This window comes from Penicillium cinerascens, assembly GCF_028974065.1.
Source record: "Penicillium cinerascens strain IBT 15544 chromosome Unknown scaffold_4_segment0_segment1, whole genome shotgun sequence".
NCBI lineage: Eukaryota > Fungi > Ascomycota > Eurotiomycetes > Eurotiales > Aspergillaceae > Penicillium > Penicillium cinerascens.
In genome coordinates this window covers 2291681-2314190 of record NW_026695298.1, presented here as the reverse complement: position 1 = coordinate 2314190, position 22510 = coordinate 2291681, and the positions used below count along the sequence as shown (strand labels likewise).

The following is a 22510-nucleotide window of genomic DNA, read 5'->3' as shown; positions in this document are numbered from 1 at the left end:
ACATAAAAGCCAGACAGACAACAAAATATCATCCTGGTTCCGCGTCTTCGGGTTGCTTAACGCCACTTGCAATTGCTGTAAAGCGTTTCCATACATCCTTTGATGTGAGATAACCGACTCATTGGAAGGAGACCTGTTCGCCTTGTAAATAGAACCCACTGCATTACAGGTCATTTGAAGAACCGATCCAGGCTCCGATTTGCGAAGGATGTTTGGGAAACATTCGAGAGATGCGTATATACGGCCACCATTTGTCGATGGAAAGGAGAACTGGTCCACGATAAACGGTATAATGTGCGTGTCCCAAGTCTCCACAATCTGGCCTGGCAGTGCCGGCGACTCTGAAAATGGAGATAGGCTTTCGCTTCGATCTTCTTGATCCAGCGCCGACAACCTCACTGGCGATGTTCGAGTGAGTTGCTGATTACTGAATTCCGTCGCTCTTTTACCTGCATCTTTGGTTCTTTCTTGACGCCTATTGGGTTGTTTCCGATCATTGTAAGATGCAGGAGTGTGGATGCGAAACAAAACTTGGGGATCATCCAAGTTTCGATAGGCACACGACCGTCCAGACTTCTGACACCTTCGGCATGTCGGACGGTTAAGGTCACACTAGACGGGCTTGGTTAATATTGTTCAGCAGTATTCATGAGATCTTAGCTTGTCGAATCACCTTCACTCGCCTGTGCCGGCAACTTTCACAGTCGCGACTAGGACGACCTGTATTGACCATCGTGAATAATAGTATCAGATGGCATTAGACAGATGTGATTGCGCAGCATCAGCACTTCCTTCAAGAAGCGGTTTGGGGAGGCCAGATAACGATGTGGGGGTTCCAGACCCCGACGGCCGGGGGCTGAGCAAGGCAGAATTCTTGGCGATATCGCCCGATCCGGTAGGGATAGCGATCAACCAGGCGCCTCATCCGCCCAACCAGCGGATTCCGCGGCAGAAAAGAAGGAAATCGTCGCTAAGCTTGAGCTCATCAGCTTCACCCATGGGTGCAGCCCTCCGTCTACAGTGTTCTCCAAATATCCCGAGGACCGAATGATACGTCCAGTATCATGTCCATTGCCGCGCTGATGAACCTAGGCAGCAGATCAATTGTTCCGGGTGTTTTATGCTCGTGGACCCCACGCATCAATATGTCGACGAACAATTATATGAAAGGCTCTTGACGCGCCAGTGCACCTTCCGAAAATGAGTGAGCCATGATTTTTCTTAGCTAACCGTGGGCTTTTTTCCCTGCCGGGACCAGGAGTCGATCTGTATCTGTAAATGTACAGCCTAATATTTGCTTATACTTACTCCCTATTAAGACGAGAGTAACCGCAGCTGGATATCCGTTCATGCGAGAATATGGCGACAACAACTGTGGATAGTGGTCGTCAAAAATGAAGGCGGCGAGGATATCGGGCTCATTTCTCAGGCTGATGTCTAATAACGGTAACTAACACGGCTATTCGGCTAAGTAGTTGTCATAGAGCCCACGTCTATATCCAAGGAAGCTCCAATTCCATTTCAACCAGTATTCATGCCTTGCTCACTTAATCATCTCGGTCCCATCCCCCAGCATCGCAATAGCCAGTTGCGACTTATCAAGCCTCTCTTCATCTGCAGGAATCTGAGTCGCAGCTTCAGGGGCATAAATCTTAGCCCCGAAGGCCTGAAAGGCAGCTTGATCCACAAAAGTGAGCTCGGCATAGGCATCAAAGTCGTAGTCGGATTGTTGGCCAACAATCACAGTGGCTGGAGTAGTGGCATTGCGCGTAGTCGCGCCTTCGGGGGACACCTCAACATGCTGCGGGCAATATAGCTGCGCTTGCGGGAAAGTGAGAAATCGTCACCAGAGATATATTTCACGAGACCGACGCGAGTTTCGTAGTCTTTCTATAACTCTTCGAGGGAGATGCCGGGTTTGCGGTACGCGTAGATGAGCACCTTGAGAGACATAGTAACAATAGTTCTGGGTTATGCAGGCTTCTGTAACTTTGATGTTTTTATAAGGGGTGAGAGAAGCATAGACGGTACGTGAGTCGGCCCCCTCCTACATGGACTACTCGGAATATGTAGTGTGGAGTCCAAAAGGCCAACGGCCCCTTCGGGCCCCTATCGCCAGCCTTCCTCCAATCCCTATAGAGAAACCGACGCTTGATCCTAAGGTTCCCGACATCTGTCGGGCCGTATCCCGGCAAGTATCTGAAGAAAACGGCGCCTTTGGCACGGGATGGCGCGATAGCGCTGAACAGAACTGTGGAGATAGGCCGAGCAAGAAGTGAGACATGTTGATCTTCCTCATAATCTATTCTAGTTGCACTGCCATGTCCCATTTTGTCCGGCTTGATTAACAACACAATACGGCTCCTCATTCCTGCTGCTCTTTCTATGGGCTTACGGCTGATACGCGAAGTTATTCCCAAGACGGGTTCCACCGCGAGGCCGTCGGGGACGGCTAAACGCGGAGAATCATCAATGCGGGATAAAACCCCACTTGGCCCGGCCCCTGGCTCCAGTGCCACCAACAAGGATAGAATTGAGTAATATAATCTCTGTCCTCGCTCTTTAAACCGGGGCACCGGGCCCGCCAGGATTCTAAGTTTTCTGTGGTCATGGGGTTGCGCACAAATCTTCTCTGGAATGTGAATATGCCAAATACATAGCTGGGGATTCGCTCTTGGGGGAAGTTGACCAGCCTTGCGTTCCCGAACCCACAATGGCTATCCATAATCGCGTCCCCAGGTACATCCCCCGCTGTGCTTCACTTTCAGTTTGAAAGGGTGAAACTGACGATCTTACTACGTGAAGCTCACCTACCCCCGACAAAATCTTCCTCGAAGCGTGCGACATATACTTCCGCCATTGTCACAACAAGCCCTACGGATTTTTCAATGCAGAGCTCTTTCATCACAAGGCGACAAGAAACCAAGTACCCTTGTACCTTCGACTTGCCCTAATCGCTACCGCCACCCGTTATTCGTCCCGATCGCAATGGAAAGAACGAAAACAGAGCACGATCGATGATTATGCGCGATGTGCGTGGGAGTTGATCACGACTTCGCCAGATGCACTGGGTGAAAATGATGATGTTTCTGTTATTCAAGCCCTCGCGCTGCTGGCAGTGATCGACGCGACTGGTAGGAACCCCCGGAAACCGAGTGAAAAAATAGTTCTGTGCTAATAGCTCGAGCAGCCGGTCGGCGTCGAAGTGCATGGGTAAAAATTGGAATGGCAGTCCGGATCAGTCAAGATTTGCAGATGATGTTGGAACCTAGCACTTGTCTCAGTGAGATTGAGCGAGAAGAGCGTCGGAACCTCTTCTGGTCGTTATATCTCCTGGATCGCTTCGTGTGTTGTTCATTTCAAAGGCCACCGGCTATCAAAGACTCGGACTGCCTTCTCAACCTGCCGACATACCATGGTCCGGGAAAACGGGCGGCATCTATTACTTTAAGTGGACTTCTGGATGACAAGGTTCGAAATATGACTTTCAGACCCGGAATGTTCGGTATCAGCATCGCCTTAGCAGCCGCTCTCGGGCGAACGGTCAAATGCATGATGAACAAGGACTCCAACGCAGAAGAACCGTGGCATCCCGGCTCAGAGTATGGCTCCATTTACTCCGACCTGGAATTTTTGAAGGAGCTGGCTGTGAAGAATAGCCCCGTCATTGCCGAGCCGGGACGGTCTCGCTCTCCAAGTGAAATGCCGGATGGGGATCGTGAACAGATTGCACATATGGTTCTCTCACACACCTTATATCATCTTTCCCATTGCATTCTCAGCCATCCGTTTCTTCTCGGCATGAAACTGCAGTCCTTGTCTGGCTCTGACAGGCCGTCTGCTTGGTTAGAAGAAACCCGCAGAACGTCTTTGATACATGCTGGATCTCTGGTTACGGTGCTGGTTGAGGCAAAGGCTGCTGGATATATGCCAGTTCCATCTGTTTACAGCTACTGCATTCTGGTGGCTAGTACCATACATGCGCTGCATCTTCACAGTAGCGATGTGTCTATCAGTAGAAGTTCAGCAGAGTACCTGAAAACGTCGCTCTACTATTTAGGGGAGATTTCTGAGTTATGGGAAAATGCTCAGATGATGGTAAGTATACCTCTATCCGTCTACCGAAACTTTTGCTAATTGACCACAGGCAAACGCATTAAAAGCCTTCGCCTTCCAATGTGCACGATACAGTGACATACTCCTCCACAACAACCCGCGAATCGAAGAACTCACCGAGACCGAAATGACAATCCTCAGATCGGTAGTGGACTATTGGACAATGATGGACCCTCAGAACCCTGTCTTTGATCTGATGCCATCGGATCCAGATAACTTCTCAGATGTTCTTGATAAAACACATGGATACTTGACTCCTTCATCACCTTCTTTGGCTGATGAGATGACGCTCGGAGTGAGCATGCCTGATCTCATCGTCCATAAAGGATCCCACTCTGCAAATGTGGATCCTGACATTTTGGTTCGCTTTCCACTTTCTGCGATGTCTCCTATTGCTTCGGATGATGGAAAGTCTCCTGGATGGGATTGGGATACTGAGTTGAATTCTATGCATGAGTAATTCAGTCTGGGTGTCTTCAGATAAAATACATATCCATGTGGTCAGCCCTTTTATCTTTCATCGCAGGGAAATTAAGACATCCCATTGATGGGATAAGAGTAAATTGTCAGACTCTTAACTGTCTACGCTTTCCTCTAATAAAAGTCATGAATCTCAGGAGAACACGATGCTAGCCCGACCTGTGCCATGCGACGCATATGCAGTCGGACCAAATAAATATTACAAATGGACCCGAACACCTTATTATCTTAGACCTGAGCCTCCTCTGGGTATTTCTTTAAGGGTTATAAGGGTGGGTGTAGGGTGGGTTTGCTGCTCGCCATCGACTTCCCGCTATTGAGACCAAGGACGGTAATATCCAAGGCATGGCCAGGGATCTCGTTAGGCGTTGCTGAACCCATACTGGTAAAGCTAGATAGACATCAAGCAAATTACGAAGGGATTGCATTCAATGAATACGAGTACAAATGGTCTAAGTCGAAATCAGCTTTGAGAGCCTGTCCCGGGGTCAAATGTTCTCGGTCGCCTATAAGGAACCCACTAGGGATTTGGCGAGATCAGATTCCGGTGCGCTGCGTCCTAGGTTGTGATCGACCCATCAGGTTGTGGCAGTGGAAGGGGACGATCGGCAAAACGGCTATTTAGAGGCGAAACTAATGCAACGAAAAGTCGGATGGGGCCAATCCTAAAAGGTTACGCGCTTGAGAGTGGTTCCTTCCCCCGCGATTCCCAAAGCTCCATACCAGATGATCGTGCCCCATCTGCGTGTCTCAAATAACGGGAGCCCCATAAACGAACGATCGTCGACGCGCCGTGCCGCTATTGGGGCGCTTTGATGCTGCACGGGGGCCATGGCTTACACGACGCTATGGCGGACGCTCTCGCCCCGCCAGCTTAATCTCGCTATCCAAACCTTCTCGCTTATCTCCATCTTCTTCGAGGGCTACGATCAGGGCGTCATGGGTGGCGTTAACGCCTCGCCCACCTATGTGACCCTCGTCGGCATCGGCAAACCTGACGGGACGATTACGAACACCACGCATCAGGGAGGCATTGTCAGTGTGTACTACTTGGGGGCGATTTTCGGCTGCTTTGCTGGAGGGTGGCTTGCAGATCGAGTTGGACGCATCAACGGTCTACTGGCTGGATCCTTGTTTGCTCTGGTGGGAGGAGCCCTGCAATCGGCCGCACAGAATTCCAATTTTATGATCTGTGCTAGAGTGGTAACCGGCATTGGCACCGGTGGTGAGCATCCCTGCTAGTGCCCTTTAGCCAAGGCTGAAGCCCCATTTTGTGACCTGATAACTGACTCGTGCTGTACTCCGTAGCTTTGACCGGTATCACCCCTGTCTTGGTCTCTGAAACCTCAGCCGCCAACCATCGGGGCGGCTTCCTCGGTTATGTATTTATTGCCAACTGTAAGCCCCGATCTCGACTCTTGACACACGAAGGAAGCAAGGGGGGCTGGGCTGACCCGTCACAGATCTAGGAATTTCGGTTGGGTATTGGCTTGCCTTTGGCCTCTCATTTGTCCACGATGGGTACTCGGGTGTTCGGTGGCGGTTTCCGCTGGCTTTCCAGTGTTTTCCAGCGTTGATCCTGGTCCTGTTTATCAAGATGTTGCCAGATAGCCCCCGTTATCTGGCCTCGGTAGGTCGGAAAGAAGAAGCTCACGATCTACTGAGGCGGTTACGTAAAGATCGATCGAGCGCGGACGAGATCGATCGGGAATATTTGGAGATTGTGACCACTGCAGAAGGCAGCAAGCCAAGCTCGCCGCTCCAATTTGCGAAGATTCTACTCGGAATGAGTGGGCGGCCCGGCACGAACTTGGGCCGTCGAGCATGGCTGTGTATGTGGCTTCAGATCATGGCTTCTTGGACGGGTATCACGGTAAGACTAGATAAAGCCACCGTGCGTGCCCAGTCACTGACCCAGATGAATACAGGCTGTCACTGCTTACGCCCCTGTTCTTCTTGAGGAGGCGGGCTACAGTGAGATAAAACAGAACGCTCTAGCAGGAGCTGTGAATACAATTGGGATTCTCGGCACCATCATCAGTGCCCAAATTATAGACCGCCTCGGCCGTCGAGCCTGCCTCATAGGGGGAGCTGCCCTTCTGTTCGCGGTAAACTTGATCGTGAGTTTGCGTGTCTGATTCAAGCCTTTCTTGGATGCTGATCCTTCCCTAGGCCGGTGCTTTGTACGAAGTTTCGCTTTTCCATCAACCCGACAAGGCGGCTCAGTATGCTCTTGGCGCCATAACGATGCTGTTCCTGTTTAACTTAGGGTATGCTGTGGTTAGACTCTTCACCCCTTGAATCAGATGCTAAAATCAAGTACTTAGTTATGCTGCCACTTGGGGTACCGTTGCTTTTTTAGTACCCACGGAGATCTTCCCGAGTGACCTGAGGGCCCAGGGCAACGGGTTCGGGATCACTGGCTGGGCCATTGGCGTGGGAATGACCACTCTTGTCAACCCTATCATGTTTGGGGGCATACGCGTGAGTGTTGTACCAAATCCATTTTCGCTAGAGAAGCTAACACAGACTCAGAGCCGTACCTATTTCCTCTTTGCTGGGCTGAATTTGCTCTGGATCCCCATTGTCTTTCTCTGTACGCAGAATTTCGGATAAGCATTGTTGCATGCACGAGCTAACCAAGTCATCAGTCTATCCTGAAACCCGCAACCGCTCTCTCGAGTCCATCGAAGGCCTCTTCTCAACTTCCAGCCCCTTCCACTGGAGAATGGAAGAAGCCTATAAGCTTCACGGCGACGTTCTGGCAGAGCACGGAGTCACCAAACGCGAATCTTTCAGTGCCGACAAATCCGAACACACCAAATGACATATCGGAGCCGGAATACGCAGTCACAGTTTGTGTGGTAGCCCATTCCCCATTGCATATTTGACGACATAATGCATTGTATATTAATCATTGCCTACGACGCGGACACGGCGTTGCAAACATCATGTACTGACTAGCATTTCATGACAATCATTAGACATATAGACAGATGCTTGATATTTGATGTTCGATCCTCCACAATACCCCCCCCCGTAAACAGGATTGCCGATTCGCCGAGAATCGTCGTCAATGACATTATGCTGACTCAGCGTCGTGGGGGTCTCTTTAAGTTACTTTGCGCACATCTTCATGATTCGATAGACTCGATTCGATGACTCGATGGTCGAGCATTGATTGGAGCATCTAAATAACACTGGATTCGTTGGTCTGCCTTTCATCCTTTTTTCCATTCTTCCACTTCACTGCGCGCAGATCGACCCACGAGAGACACCCCCGAGGCAGAACCCCAACTCTCTCCAATCCGGCCCCCCCATTTCGTGGCGCCGGTCAGATCCAGTTTTGTGACCGCGTTGGCATGAATCCCGATTGAATGTCGCAGAAACCGCGAAAGCTTCAGCGTGTCTCCAAGGCTTGTAAGACGCCTCTTCCCCCGCGTTGCCCGTGAACCCTGCTCCACTTGGCGTTCGGCGGATCCCCGGATGTGAGACGGCTCAACTGACTGTATTGCCGTTTAGGCGACTTCTGCAATAGGCGCAGCATCAAATGCAGTAGGAGCGCAGATTCGCTAGGCCGGTGCCAGAACTGCGTCGACTTTGATGTCGCGTGTACCTTTGATCGCCCAGCTAAAAGACGGGGCGTCAAGGCTGGCACTAGGGTCGCTACTCAGGATGTACCCTTTGCTAAGCCGGTGATGGAGAATTCGCCGACCGGCCAAACCCCTTTTCAGGGGAGAGGCTCGGGATCCTCTGCTTCTAGGAGCTCCGTACACCAGGACTCGGCTTCCCGACCGTTCCTGACTGGGGATCCCTGGATTTCTTTTAATCAAGGTTGGTCGACGGCTGAGGGGTACGATGATGATGGTGCACTACGCAACTCTTGGAAGGCATTTGCCATCGCAAGTGACCAACAGATCAGGAACCTTGTACAAGTGTATTTTGAAATTGTCTATCCAATGTAGGGATTCGACATTCCTGCCGCCTGCCAACTCATCTACTGACGAGGTCATTTAGCTTTCCCCTTTTTCACAAGCCATCTTTTATAGAGAGGGTAAACAATCGGGAGCACCTTCATAACCAAGGCCTTTTTGCCTCCACCATGGCTGTATGTTGCTTGGCATCCGGTCGCGCACGCGATGGGGCACTGTACACTACCAGGTGGCGCCGAGAAGAACTTCTGGAGCCTCCTTCAGACGCATTCTATGCAGCAGCCAAGGATTCATTACCTCGAGACCTTGCAGCTGCAAAGGGGATGAATTATATGCGCGCATGTGCCATCCTTGCAATCGCCAGTCTCCAGAACGGCCAGATCAAGAACATGCAGAAATACTCTGGCATGTACCATACTCTAACAACCATGGAAGGGTTCCATGATGAAAAGCTCTGGCCCAAGGATATAAGTCCCATTGAGGTAGAGGAAAGGCGGAGATTGGTATGTCCTTTTAACCCGGCAAAAGATTGCGCTCGGCTGACCAAACCAAAGTTTTGGTCGATCTACACACTCGATATTTACTCGACCATTGTATGGGGAGGCGTGATACGATACCGCGAGGCTCATTCCCTCGTGCGGTATCCCACCGAGGTCGACGACCATTACATCACCGCACAAGGCTATACCATGCAACCAGTATCACCCGGATCGAGCACCATGAGCCAGAGCCCCGTATCCGTCGTCTCAAGACAACCTTTGTGCTGGATTCAAGGATGGAATTTCACAACCGACCTATACCGCATTTTGGAGCACGTGGTGGACGGCACAAGACGGAAGTTCTCCTCCGCCAACGGAACACAGGAGGTCTGGTCTCTTTTCAGCCCGGCTTCCATGTCGGAGCCCGCAGTCATGGAACGCGTTCTCTCTATGTACTCTGCGCTGCCGTCGCAGTTTCGCGAAACTCCGCCTACGACGGGTGATACGATGAGGGATCTGTTCGGTTTCCAGTCAGCCAATATCCAGGCAACACTGCAGCTGCTTCGGATGGTGCTTTTGTCAGCGGAGGAGATTGGAGTAGATCGGAAATGTGATGTGGCCGGCGAGTTGCTCAGTGTCTTTTCTAAGGTGCCGGTGGAGTACTTGAAAGCTATTAGCTCACCCTTGGTATGTTTCCCTCCAATAATGTCCTTTTTTTCGCCATGCTCATATATCAAATCTTCAGCTTCATCATCTCGGTGGAATCGGGTATATACTCGGCTCGGTCATGGAAGGTAGTCTATCAGATGCATCCTACCTCCGGGTCCGCACATTACTGTAAGTCTTTTGAAACCCACGAATACACTCTTACTGACTCTATCACCAGCCTCGAAATGGCCGATCTCCTCCACCGCCTCGAATGCGGTCTCTACCGCGCAGCAGGCGCTAGCGAACGTCTCCGGTCCCAGGTCGACCGAATCGACGGCTACATGCGCACATCACGCCTCCTCAACGTCTCGACAGCTCCGCCTCCTCCAAATGGCAATGCCATGAACATGAATGTCAAACCGGAGCATGTTCTGCAACCACCCACATACGCCCATAGTGCCCCAGGGCCAACAGTTGGTACCGCGGCGGGAATGAATGACCAGATGCTGCAGTTCCAGTTGCCGCCGGAGCTGCTGAATGATTGGCCGTGGCCGCTTGATAATTCTCATTCGGAGGGGTTCTTGCCTCTAGCTTTTGAATAAAGGTTTGGGTAATTATTTGATATTGTAAATAGTTTTAATGACATAGAGGGTTTAGAGGAGCAATCTATTTGATGTATGATGTATTGAAGTAGCGGATTTGGTGGGTGGAAAGGCGAAATAGGTTGAGACTAGGGTATACTCTGCTTATTTTCTGAGCGGGATATGTAATGGAAGCAACAGAAATGTTTCCGATGTCTTTGATCTCCCATGCTGTTAGAGGTAATTTTAAAAAATGTGCCTAGAAACATCGAGCGCTGTTCAAAGAGATTCGAGATCTAGTTCAGCTGTTTGGTCTATCGAGCTGACATGCGATATTGACCTGCTTGAATTAGGTACGATTCCTTCAATTGAAACAATGACACAGGAAAAGGATTTAGATCGAATTGATCTATGAAATTCTGCAAGACAGACGAGTCATGCAAGTGAAGGTATTCAAGGACTGCGATTGTACGACCGGGCTGGCAAACTACGCGGTGTGATTGGCCGTGGAAGAACTCGAGTGGGTCTTCGCGGCATCTCGCGAGGCCGAAAAGTTCCCCCGTCGATCCTATCTCCAACTTGCAGCGTCCACCTATTCAATTGCCCAGCATCATGTCGTCCCGTTCCGCCTGGCGAGCACTGCACCACAGTGCCAAGCGCCGTGCTTTCCAACCAGCTACTCCCTACCGCTGCTTCTCCTGCACCCGCCGAGCCCAGGACCAGCCCAAGTCCGAGCAGGACCGCATGACACACTTCGGCTTCACCAATGTGCCTGAATCCGAGAAGGAGTCGCGAGGTAAGACCTCTCTATAAGCGGAGACGATGATATCCATCAATTGGGACCTCAAGTCTAACAATTCAACAGTGGGCGCCGTTTTCAGCTCCGTCGCATCTTCCTACGACACAATGAATGACCTGATGTCTCTGGGCATCCACCGCCTGTGGAAAGACCACTTCGTGCGCTCTCTGAACCCCGGCTCCCCTCTCCCAGCTGGCCCCCACCGCAAGGGATGGAACATCCTCGACATCGCCGGCGGGACCGGCGACATCGCCTTCCGCATGCTCGACCACGCCACAAACATCAACCACGACATTGAGACCCGCGTGACAATCAGCGACATCAACGCCGACATGCTAGCCGAAGGCCGCAAGCGATCCGTCCAAACCCCCTACTACAACACGTCGCGACTGGACTTCGTCGAAGCCAACGCCGAGCACATGCCGCATATCCCAGATGCGTCGGTGGATCTGTACACCGTTGTCTTTGGGATCCGCAATTTCACGGATAAGCAGGCTGCGCTGAACGAGGCGTTCCGTGTTCTCAAGCCCGGTGGTGTTTTTGCGTGCATGGAGTTCAGTAAGGTGGACAACCCTGTCTTTGATGCTATCTACAAGCGCTGGAATTTCAGTGCTATTCCTATGATTGGGCAGCTTGTTGCTGGGGATCGCGATAGTTATCAGTACCTGGTTGAGAGTATTGAACGCTTCCCCAGTCAAGATGAGTTCCGGGGCATGATTCAGAAGGCCGGGTTTATGATTCCTGGTAAGGGCTATGAGAATCTGACGGGTGGCATTGCTGCTATTCACAAGGGTATCAAGCCCGTTGTGAAGGCGTAAAATATTCAGGATCGGGGGGATATGTTTCTGCCTAGCGTTCATTGGAATGGCGGGGCTGGGCTGTGTATTATAGCATTTTACATCGTGTTTGTATTATCAGGAATGATTAAAGAGCATTGAAGTTTGAAGTGATGCGAATAAATGCAGCGCCCCCTGCGACGGAAAGCGTGTGTATATGCAGGTCGTATAAATGTCGAGTATATGTAAACTCAAAAAACCTTGAAAGGTAAAGCAGGCGTAACATCATTAACCGTGTACCGCGAAATCCAAATGGTATGCAATACAAAGAGACACAAGAAGAGAGCAGATCCCCTCATGCTAATAGGTCTTCCACCTCCATAACCCCAATGCAACTGGCGGGGTAGGCAGGGTCCTTCATAACGGCAATGACTCTTGTCGAGTCTGGCTCGGTTCGGGATGTGGACACAACACGCCGCAATTCAGCAAGCGAGATGGACTCTGGGACCAACAGCCAATTGGCTTTATTTACAGCCAACGGGCGCCCGAAATCTTTCGCCACGGCATCGGAAACTCGTATGTCGACATTGGTATGGTGTGAGAGAAGACAACGAATTCGTCTTGGAGGGACAATTTCAGACGGGGACAAGAATACCCAAGATTTGGCATTGGGATGCTGAATAGCCGTGAGAAGGATGTCGAGTAATCGGAGATCGCTGCAGGGTTGTGATGGAGAAGCTGAGGCAGTGGGGATTTGATCAAGAGGAACGAGCATATCCATTGAAATCCGCCGTTGCTCCGGAGGTGGTTGCAGTGTGAAGGGTGAATTTGATGAGTTGCCACTTAGATCTTCCCATGGGAAGGATATGGATGAAGAGGGGGAGTCAAAAGTCGTGGAAGCACCGCTTGACGGGGTAGTCAGCGGTGTCCCTGCAGTTGCAGCACCGATGGCGCCACCTGGATGGTAGCTCCGAAAGACATCGGCCGGGCCTCTTCCTGGAGCAGTGTGCAGCTTCCGCGCTACAGCGATAGCTAAAGCGTCTCCAAGACACAGCGCAACCGTTGTGGATGAGGTCGGGGCGCTCACCCCAAGAGAAGCTTCCTCGTGTTCATGAATGGGAGCTGGGAGAAGAACTCCCATGCCAGAAGGAGCATGGAATGCAAGTAACGGGCACGCTGAAGGTTCCGTATGCGATGTCAGAGCGATAACTGGGACAGTAGCGGGAATATGCGGAAGCAGCGTAAGAAGCTCAGGAGAACGACCAGAGAATGAGATCAAAAGCATCGTATCATGCTGCATGACCCTAGTTAGCATCCAAATCACCGAGTCGCTTGGACCAACTCCACAAAACGGCAAAGTAGACCAAGCAGGCTGCAGGAGCTTACCGGCCGAACCAATCCCAAATCCCCATGCAAAGCTTCCGTCGGATGCAAGAAAGCACTGTAGATGCCGAGGCTATTCATAGTCGCCTCGATCTTGCGACCGATCTTTCCACTCTTCCCAACGCCGCAAACCACCAGCTTGCCCGCTTCACGCACACTACGCGCAATCAGGTCCACCGCTCTGGCGAGATCCTGCTGCGCCCGCGCATCTGTCTGATAGAGACGTTCCAGATGCGCGAGGGCAGCGCGTTCGGTGGATATGACATGGATGGCCGTTACTACCGAGGACACATCTTTCGTCGTGGAAGGCTCGGGGTCCGAGGGATCGGGAGGAGTGAGTGGCCAACGGGGCAGGGTGGCGGGGTCCATGGGGGGCAAGGCGATAGGTTCAATGGCTTCATAAACCATTGCGACGTCCGGGGGGACCAGTGCAATGTAAGATCCTCCCAGCAGTCGCCTGGGGGAGGAGTCGGGAAAATGTGGAGGGCCAAGATCAGATCAGTCGATAACGGAAGATAACTGGCGTCCTTGGCATCGGGGCGATCGGTCCGAGTACTTTGTCTTTATGGGGCCTTTTGGTTATGGTTCCTAGGATGACTTGCATTATTGATAGACTCACTAATCATAAAGACGGTGTCATCGCATACTCCGATTGCAAATTTATTGACGGGGCCGATCCGAGCCGCATCGAGTAGTAAAGCCGACACTCCGGGGTGCGCATCGGAGATACACATATCTTGGTGCCTACGAAGAAAATAATATCTGATCTAGACATCTATTCAGCTATTGTATGTACAGTGTGTATCGCATGGCCCAAAAAAAGCATTATGTACATTCCATCGACCCGGAGGCCGTTCCAGAACAAGACCAGCGCTGGCTACAGGAGATAAAAGTAGCCAAAGCATAGCAATAAAGGAAGCAGATTCAAACTCAGAAATCCGGCCGGATACAAATTCACTCCAAACTCCAAAAAAGAAATCGTAAATCATCGCTTTCTCGTACGGCGCCATGGCTTGGCCGACCCAAGATCAGCCAATAGGCTGTGGTCCAAACGAGACTTGGCAGGTCCCATTAGGCCATGAGTTTTAAGAATGGGTAAACATCCGCGGCAGAGAGGACGAGGGCAAAAGGGGTATCGTATCAGGGTCATGCTTCCCTCGTCGGTTCGTGATGGCCGCATGGCATGCCGGTATTATTGATTGCCCGAGCCATAAATCACCCGGACCGTCCTGCGTCCTGCCTCTCCTTGCCTTTCTCATTAGACGTGCCGTCATCTTCGTAGAGATGGTGCTGCTCGATATAGTGGATTACCGGAACGGGAATCAGGTAGCGCACGCTCATCTCACGCCGCAAGAAAAGTCGAATCTTGGTGCTGCTGACGTCGTTCTGGATGAGTTGCTGGATGACGTGGATGTTCTCCTTCCAGGGCTGCAAGCTGGCAAGCGCCTCGTCAATATCGGTGCCACTGCGCTCCACAATGAAAGACTGCACGGAGATTAGCATGCTACGGTCGAAATCAAGGGATAGGGATCGACATACGCCGTATTTGCCGAGAATATGATCCAGATCCTTCTGACTCCAAACACCGGGAGTAGACATGGTGTGGATCAGATCCGCACCCGCGAGCAGCGCGATGCGAACCGGTTTTCGTGTTCCGTCCGCGGCTTCTACACCGCCACGGACGGTATTGATCTCATGGTCGAAGTGGTCCAGGACGAGCGCAGTCGGCTGATATTCCTTCTGTATAGGCTCCCATGTATCCACCATCAACCAGTCTGAAGTTTGATCCACTGCCAATTGACACATCGCGACACTATAGGCAGCCACGTTAGTACATCCCGATCGACCGAGAACCAAGGTATCCCTACCGGTGATCTGCGCTGGCCAAGCCCGCCTTGCGATAGGCATCCGACACCGGAGAGAGGTAGCCACCGAGGAGTTCGAAATCGGTGCTGAATTTGACGTAGTCGGCGGCCATCTCGAACATCCGCAGATGGAGATAGGTGATCGGGGAGAAGGAACCACACGCGACCAGCAGAAGCGGCGTCTTCTCCGGGTCGTTCATCTTTCGCTTGAGGCGAAGTTCGGGGAACACGTAGTCGTCCATGGGTGTAGGCGAAACCTGAGCAGGAGGCTGGTGAACGTCGTCGCTCTGCCCTCCAACCATTTCTGTCGACATCTTGTAGGGGTGGAGGGGTGGAGGGGAATGCGGGAGAGTGCGGGAAGAGACGTTTTTGGATCGGAGAGCAACAGCGGGAGGGGGCCGACTTGGGGAAGTGGGGGACAGGAGGAAAAGTCGTCGCCCCTTGGGAGGCAAAAATATAGGGAGGCGGAAGAAAAACCGAGATGATGTCGTGATCATCAACGGGATCGAGAGAAGGAATTCAGATTCCTCTGGTGCTTAATAAGAATCCGGTGAGTCAATCTGGGGCCTTCATCGGCGCCGCTCCCGTCTGATAGCCGCCCCCTCATTTCGCGAGGCCGGGGGTTCTGGCTTTCCGAGTATAGCTCTATATTCGGTAGAGTTATAGCACCCGGAGAGGTGTTTCTAGCAATCCAGTCGCTATCATGTCCTTCACTGTATAGCCTAGCGGGTTCATTCGCATTCAAACTCAGTACAGTAGTGTTGTTGGCCACCGGCATCGTCATACACAATCATTCATCGTACAAAAGCAAAGATAGAACAGTTCACACAGCAAAATCGCCTAGTGCCCGAGTGCAGGACAAGTTTGCGGGCTTTCATCCGTGCCCGACCGCAGGTGAAATGCAAATTCGGGGAGCTGGACTGTCTTATATCATCAACTGTCGAATGTTGCACTTCCGCCGCCTGGCGCTCTCCGAATCGAGTCGTCACAAACCACCACGTCAATCCTCCTTTCTCCACCACCCCTTTCAACCTATTTTGTCCCATCCATCTTCTTTATTTTATTCACTCTCGTCCGTAATATTATAGCCTAGACGGCCATCCGGACAGCTTACCGGATCTTCACATTCCCTGACCTGTTCACACCCAATCTCAGCCCTGAACCAGGTGTTGCGGATGGCGGGTTGAATCGGTGTCCACGTCTACCTGTCTCGAACATCCCGATCCCGGTAACTTATGGCCAGGCAAAGGCCCTCCACCAGCCGCCAGGACCCTTTCGAGGATTATTCCATTTCCCCCGCAGGAGCTGCTGCCACCTCTTCTGCCCTGAGGTACTTACCCGTTTCCTCAACACCCGATCTTCATACCTTGTGCACCTCGTGGTGACTCCACTCTGCTCGCCGTGGATATTCACTGGCGAGAACCTTGTGGATGATCCCCGGCTTCCCCTCGTCTTCCTGTGCTCTCGGTCGGTTCTCGTTTCGCTGCTACAGGGTGTGGGGGACCCCATCTCCACGTAACCCCCGTCAACTGCATTGCTCCTCAGCTTTGCCCGGCCAGCTCTGACAACTTGCACGATCGTCCTCCCCCCTCCCTCCATAATTTCACCTCCGTACTCATACGTACACACCCTCATTTGAAAGGCAACCAGTTTCTGATGTCATCCAGAACCACTCGCTCCTCCGCGAGACTTGCAACAGACCCTCCCCCCGCCGCTGACTCCGGCTCTTCGTCACATCCGGCCGCTGGTTCGGCTTCCTCCCGGAAACGCAAGGCTTCGTCACGCCGGGATCGACAATCGGACGCCCCAAATCAGCCAACCACCTCGTCGCCTCCTCGAAGATCGAAAAGACAGCGCACCTCAGCGCCTCACGCCGTCCCGTCTGCTGGGCCAACCGCCGCTGCTCCCCGACGAGCTGCCCGTGGCCACACAGCTATGTCACAACCGGGGTGAGTTTTAGAAGGAGGTGTATCTCATGATTGCAAAGCTGACGTGAGCTTTTATCCGCGTAGACCGTCTTCTCGACCCTCGGAGGAATCAAAGTCGACGACATCTCCGCCACCCTCGAGGCGGAGATCCAGCCGGAATGGTGAGCTTCACTAGATGACCCATTCGTTATACATACATCAATGCTTATAAAATCGCCTCTTAGACCGAGTTGCAGCGACGCAATCCCCGCCTCCCCGGCGACAGAAGAAGCGTGTCGCAAAGACGAACGCCGATGTTTTCATGCGGGATGCGGAGGAGTTGGAGGAGGAAGATACCAAGGAAGAGCGGGAGGGGTCTCCAACAGGTGATAGCAACGATGGGACCAACCCGTCCACCTTCGATGATGAAGACTTGGACCCGTTCCACAGCAGTCTTTTTGGAGGCCGAGGCCCCATGGGGCTGCAAAGTACGCTCCGTGCACTCAGTGGTATGATGTCGGGCATGTCTTCGCGACTTCGAGATATTCTCTGTAATCTGCGGGCAAAGGATGACCCTTCGCTCCAATTGATTGCTCTCCAAGAGCTATCAGACCTCCTGCTCGTGTCAAACGAGGACAACTTGTCCGGCCAGTTCTCTCCCGACCCATACGTCAAGGAACTGGTCGCCTTAATGCAACCGAACCAGTTTGGCGAAGAGAACCCGGAAATAATGCTGCTTGCTTGCCGCTGCTTGGCTAATTTGATGGAGGCCCTTCGTGGCTCCGTGGCCAACGTGGTCTACGGTGGTGCTGTTCCCATCCTGTGCCAAAAGCTCTTGGACATTCAGTTTATCGATCTTGCAGAACAGGCCTTAAGTGTACGTCATCTCTTTATGTGATTATATAGCTCGTGCGTGTGTGGAAAGTATACTGACAACTTGATCCAGACTCTCGCGAAGATTTCTGTCGACTTCCCCGCTTCCATCGTGCGAGAAGGCGGCTTAACGGCATGTTTGACCTACCTTGACTTCTTCCCGACAAGTACTCAACGCACAGCTGTAACTACTGCGGCAAACTGCTGCCGCAATCTGCCACACGACTCGTTTCCAGTTGTCCGCGATGTCATGCCTACTCTTCTGAATGTTCTTTCTAGTAATGACCCCAAAGTGGTTGAACAGGGCTGTCTCTGTGTCTCCCGTATCGTGGAGAGCTTCAAGTATCGCCCTGAGAATTTGGAAGCGTTGATCGAACCTGCCATGCTTAAGGCCGTTCTCCGTCTGCTCCTGCCCGGCACCACCAACCTCATCGGCCCACATATCCACACCCAATTTCTTCGGGTGTTGGCAATCGTATCCAAGGCCAGTCCTCGTCTGTCAATTGAGCTGCTCAAGATGGATGTGGTAGATACCCTTTACCACATTCTGACTGGTATCTCGCCACCTGAGGACACGGATAGCACCGCTGTGAAGATGGATAGTGTGTTGGTCATGCAGGCGTTAATTCACCGGCCACGTGAGCAAGTATTTGAGACTCTGAACGTTATTTGCGAGCTTCTTCCTGGCGTTCCAAACCGTGAGGCATCTCGCACAGATAGCATGCTGAGCTCCTATTTTGACAACAGCATGTCAATCGGCCTGAAGTCCTCCAAGTCTAAGGAAGGCACTGAAGAAAGACGTACCTTGCTCGATGATTGCCGGCCTGAGCTCAAACGTTTCGCAATGATTTTGTTCCCAACCTTGACGGATGCATACTCGAGTACAGTCAACCTGAATGTCCGCCAGAAGGTCTTGATTGCCCAGCTGAAGATGTTGCACATCCTCGAGCCGAGTTTGATAGAGGATGCCCTTCAAACAGTTCCTTATGCATCATTCCTTGCAGCTATTCTCTCACAGAAGGACCATGCTTCGCTTGTATCGCTAGCATTGCGATGCTCCGAATTGCTATTCCAGCGTCTTGAGCATGTTTACCAGCAACAGTTCCATCGGGAGGGTGTTATCTCGGAAATCGTCAAACTGGCTGAGGCACCCCTTTCTAACGACAAGGAGGGGGCCGAAACGTCAGAAAATGTTACCGACAAACCCTCCACCGATACATCCCATAATGAGGCAAGCAAGAGCACTCAGAAAGAGGAGAAGGACCCCGCGGACGAGGATGACGAGGACGGCGATGACTACGATGATCAAGATGACGAGGTTGATGAAGAAAACGAAGACGACTCCGATTCAGACAGCTCCTCTATCGACGGTCGGTTGTCAGTCGCCAAAATGGAGAACGCGCTTAACGACATGGTCATCCGGGATGCCCATGCCTTCCTCAAGATCTACGAAGCAGGCCAAGGTGGCGCTGTGCGCACTGAAGCTGTTCGGATCTTGACAGAGCTGCAGTCTTTGGCAGGCAAGATTCGAGATTGTTATTCCACTCCTGTCGCGGGTGATGGTCTTTCTCTCTTCAAGAGGTTGGCATCCTACTTCGACGGTGACGCGCTCAAGAGTATCACCAGCTCAGAATTGCTTAATTCTGGCATCATCCAAGTCCTCCTAGACGTTCTGGGCGACCTCAAAGCCCCGTCTATTCGTCAAGCTCGATCGGCCTTCCTGCAAGCCTTCATGGGTGCAACTATCTCAGAAAAGGCCCAAAGCCAAAGTACCGCAACCACCCCTTTCAGCGTTATTATTCGAAAGCTGCAAGATTTGCTTAGCCGGACTGAGCACTTCGAGGTTCTCACCGTTAGTCATAACTCGCTGGAGAATACCCGTAGCAATGCTGCATATATGCTTGGAAAGCAACTTCGACTGAAATTGGTGGCCGAGGATGGAAATGAAGTTCCTCGACCATATCGAAACATCATGGTCTCGATTCATGCCATCGCAACTTTCAAGGCGCTCGATGACTTCCTCCAACCGCGAATCGCCATGTCCGAACGTCCTCACCAGGCTCGAGATAGGGACACTATTCTCTCTCAGATCGCGAACGCAGCCCGCCTCCGCGACCAACTGACGTCCGGGAACCCACCCCGTCTACCCGGTGGCCTCCCTGGTCGATTGACAGGCGCAGATGGAAATGGAAATGACTCTCCCGATGAGGAACATGGAAGGTCGTCCACTCAACGACACCGACGCATGCCGCTGCAAGAAGATGAAGATGACCATGACGACGAGCCCCTGGAGTGTGCCGACGAGAGACAACTCAGCGATGAAGACGATGAAGATGAAGAAGCTGATGATGGTGAAGAGGACGACGAGTTGAATGCCATTGTTGATGATCTCGATGACGACCTCGACGATGAGCCTATTCATGACCCGACTGCAGTGAACATGGAAGTTGGGTCTTCAGGCAAAGTAACGGCCCGGAAGGAGGACGGCACCCGCGTTGGTACTCCGTCCCAATCTACGCCGGCGTCCAAGCCCTCATCCTCTGTACCAAACACTACATCGTCCGCCCTTGCAGCTCATAGCTCACTTGCCACTGCTGGGCGCCCATTCTCCTCATACGCAGCTGCGATGGCCTCTATTCCTCAGGACTGGCACATTGAGTTCTGCGTGGACGGCAAGCCTGTTTCCAGCGAAACGACTGTCTACCGTGCGGTGCATCACAATCGTGAGCACGTAGATGAGGCCAGCGCCAAGAACGTTTGGTCTGCCGTCCATACCATCACGTTCAAGCGTGTCCCTGGACCGCCACCACCAGAGCCGTCCACTCTTGCCAATGCTGGACAGGATATGTCTTCCGAGGAAGACAGCCTCGAGATGCCTAAGAGTCTGAACAAGGACTCCACAACAGCATCGATTCTCCGCTTGCTTCGTGTCATGCACGAAATGAACGCCACCATCGATGACATCTTGACCGAGACTCGTGCCACCGCCAACATTACTCCCGAACCCTTGGCTCAATTCATCAATACGAAGCTCACCGCCAAGGTGAACCGTCAGCTTGAGGAGCCTCTGATCGTGGCAAGCAGTTGCCTTCCTAGCTGGAGTGAAGACCTGGCTCGTTTGTTTTCATTCCTTTTTCCCTTCGAGACTCGGCATCTGTTCCTTCAGTCGACCGCGTTTGGTTATTCTCGGGCCATGATGAGATGGCACAATTCACAAAGCTCGGAGGACAGCCGCCGTGATATGCGCCGGGATGACCGACCGTTCCTTGGTCGGCTGCAGCGCCAGAAGGTGCGCATTTCGCGGGCTCGCATCTTGGATTCTGCCATGAAGGTAATGGAGCTTTATGGATCTTCTCCCAGTGTTCTGGAAGTTGAGTATTTCGAGGAAGTTGGAACCGGTCTGGGTCCTACTCTTGAATTCTACTCAACTGTCTCTAAGGAATTCTCCAAGAAGAAACTCAAGATCTGGAGGGAAACAGATGACACGTCGGGTGCTGAATATGCATTTGGCAAACGAGGGATGTTCCCGGCTCCGATGAGCGAGGAGCAAGCATCTCAAGACTCTGGCAAGAAACAATTGAATCTTTTCAAGATTCTTGGAAAGTTTGTGGCACGCTCTATGCTCGACTCTCGGATCATCGATATCTCGTTCAACCCGGCCTTCTTCCGCATTGCCGATACTTTGTCTTCCGTCCCCCCGTCGTTGGGTACCGTCAAGGCAGTTGATGAAGACCTTGCCAAGTCCCTTGTCATGCTAAAGCGATTCGTCAAGGCCAAGCACAGCATTGAAGAGGACAGTACCATCTCCGCCCACGAGAAGGCTCGGGCAATCCAGAACATTATTGTGGATAATGTCCGCGTTGAAGACTTGAGTCTGGACTTCACGTTGCCTGGCTACCCAGCTATTGACCTTATCCCGGATGGTTCCAACGTTTCACTCACTATTGATAACGTGGATCAATACGTGGAGCGAGTCATTGACATGACCTTGGGCAGCGGTGTTCGTCGCCAAGTGGATGCCTTCCGATCCGGGTTCTCCCAGGTGTTCCCTTACTCCGCTCTCCGCGCTTTCACCCCCAATGAACTCGTGATGCTTTTCGGGCAGGCCGAGGAAGATTGGTCTATCGAGACTCTTACGGACTCCATCAAGGCCGACCATGGATTCAACATGGACAGCAGGAGCGTCCGCAACTTGCTACAGACCATGAGCGAGCTGGACAAGCAGGAGCGACGTGATTTCCTTCAATTCGTTACGGGTAGCCCGAAGCTTCCAATTGGCGGTAAGCCATTCGATTCCTCTTCTACATGCGCACAAATAACTTATATATTATACTCCAGGTTTCAAAAGCCTCACCCCAATATTTACAGTCGTGTGCCGCCCCAGCGAGCCTCCCTACACACCAGATGACTATCTCCCAAGTGTCATGACCTGCGTGAACTACCTCAAGTTGCCGGACTACAGCAGCCTGGACTTCCTGAAGGAACGACTATCAGTCGCTATCAAGGAAGGTCAAGGGGCATTCCATCTGTCCTAGAGATGCTCTCCCCACTCAGCCCCTACATCAACAACAATATCTCTGCTCCACCGCCTTGTAACATCGGCGTTGCTGGTGCAACAGCTTCAACCCTGTCGACTAGAGACGGGAACCTATTAACGACGCTATGACGTGA

At 52.1% G+C, this 22510-nt stretch overlaps 8 protein-coding genes across 8 annotated transcripts; 5 read left to right on the top strand and 3 right to left on the bottom strand.

Annotated features, from left to right (window-relative positions):
• Positions 1–1543: 1543 nt before the first annotated feature.
• Positions 1544–1953, bottom strand: N7498_009980 (uncharacterized protein; the record flags this gene model as incomplete). The annotated part of the gene is made up of 2 exons (XM_058457036.1): positions 1544–1821; positions 1914–1953. 2 exons carry the CDS (start codon positions 1951–1953, stop codon positions 1544–1546), a joined length of 318 nt encoding a protein of 105 aa, XP_058303935.1.
• A 760-nt stretch (positions 1954–2713) lies between these two features.
• Positions 2714–4576, top strand: N7498_009979 (fungal specific transcription factor domain-containing protein; the record flags this gene model as incomplete). Its single annotated transcript, XM_058457035.1, has 4 exons — positions 2714–2739; positions 2806–3134; positions 3191–4098; positions 4148–4576. The coding sequence occupies 4 exons, from the start codon at positions 2714–2716 to the stop codon at positions 4574–4576; spliced, it is 1692 nt and encodes a 563-aa protein (XP_058303934.1).
• Positions 4577–5427: 851 nt separating this feature from the next.
• N7498_009978 (uncharacterized protein) lies at positions 5428–7423 on the top strand (the record flags this gene model as incomplete). The annotated part of the gene is made up of 8 exons (XM_058457034.1): positions 5428–5821; positions 5905–5994; positions 6060–6469; positions 6525–6716; positions 6769–6866; positions 6924–7080; positions 7132–7192; positions 7248–7423. 8 exons carry the CDS (start codon positions 5428–5430, stop codon positions 7421–7423), a joined length of 1578 nt encoding a protein of 525 aa, XP_058303933.1.
• A 1275-nt stretch (positions 7424–8698) lies between these two features.
• N7498_009977 (fungal specific transcription factor domain-containing protein) lies at positions 8699–10257 on the top strand (the record flags this gene model as incomplete). Its single annotated transcript, XM_058457033.1, has 4 exons — positions 8699–9031; positions 9083–9694; positions 9753–9844; positions 9894–10257. The coding sequence occupies 4 exons, from the start codon at positions 8699–8701 to the stop codon at positions 10255–10257; spliced, it is 1401 nt and encodes a 466-aa protein (XP_058303932.1).
• Positions 10258–10760: 503 nt separating this feature from the next.
• Positions 10761–11853, top strand: N7498_009976 (class I SAM-dependent methyltransferase; the record flags this gene model as incomplete). Its single annotated transcript, XM_058457032.1, has 2 exons — positions 10761–11032; positions 11102–11853. The coding sequence occupies exons 1-2, from the start codon at positions 10849–10851 to the stop codon at positions 11851–11853; spliced, it is 936 nt and encodes a 311-aa protein (XP_058303931.1). The 5' UTR covers positions 10761–10848.
• Positions 11854–12166: 313 nt separating this feature from the next.
• On the bottom strand, positions 12167–13602 carry N7498_009975 (uncharacterized protein; the record flags this gene model as incomplete). The annotated part of the gene is made up of 2 exons (XM_058457031.1): positions 12167–13105; positions 13198–13602. The coding sequence occupies 2 exons, from the start codon at positions 13600–13602 to the stop codon at positions 12167–12169; spliced, it is 1344 nt and encodes a 447-aa protein (XP_058303930.1).
• An 807-nt stretch (positions 13603–14409) lies between these two features.
• N7498_009974 (nicotinamide/nicotinic acid mononucleotide adenylyltransferase) lies at positions 14410–15373 on the bottom strand (the record flags this gene model as incomplete). Its single annotated transcript, XM_058457030.1, has 3 exons — positions 14410–14679; positions 14734–15007; positions 15063–15373. 3 exons carry the CDS (start codon positions 15371–15373, stop codon positions 14410–14412), a joined length of 855 nt encoding a protein of 284 aa, XP_058303929.1.
• Positions 15374–16294: 921 nt separating this feature from the next.
• N7498_009973 (HECT-type E3 ubiquitin transferase UFD4) lies at positions 16295–22374 on the top strand (the record flags this gene model as incomplete). The annotated part of the gene is made up of 6 exons (XM_058457029.1): positions 16295–16389; positions 16727–17008; positions 17072–17148; positions 17212–17843; positions 17913–22119; positions 22178–22374. The coding sequence occupies 6 exons, from the start codon at positions 16295–16297 to the stop codon at positions 22372–22374; spliced, it is 5490 nt and encodes a 1829-aa protein (XP_058303928.1).
• Positions 22375–22510: the final 136 nt, after the last annotated feature.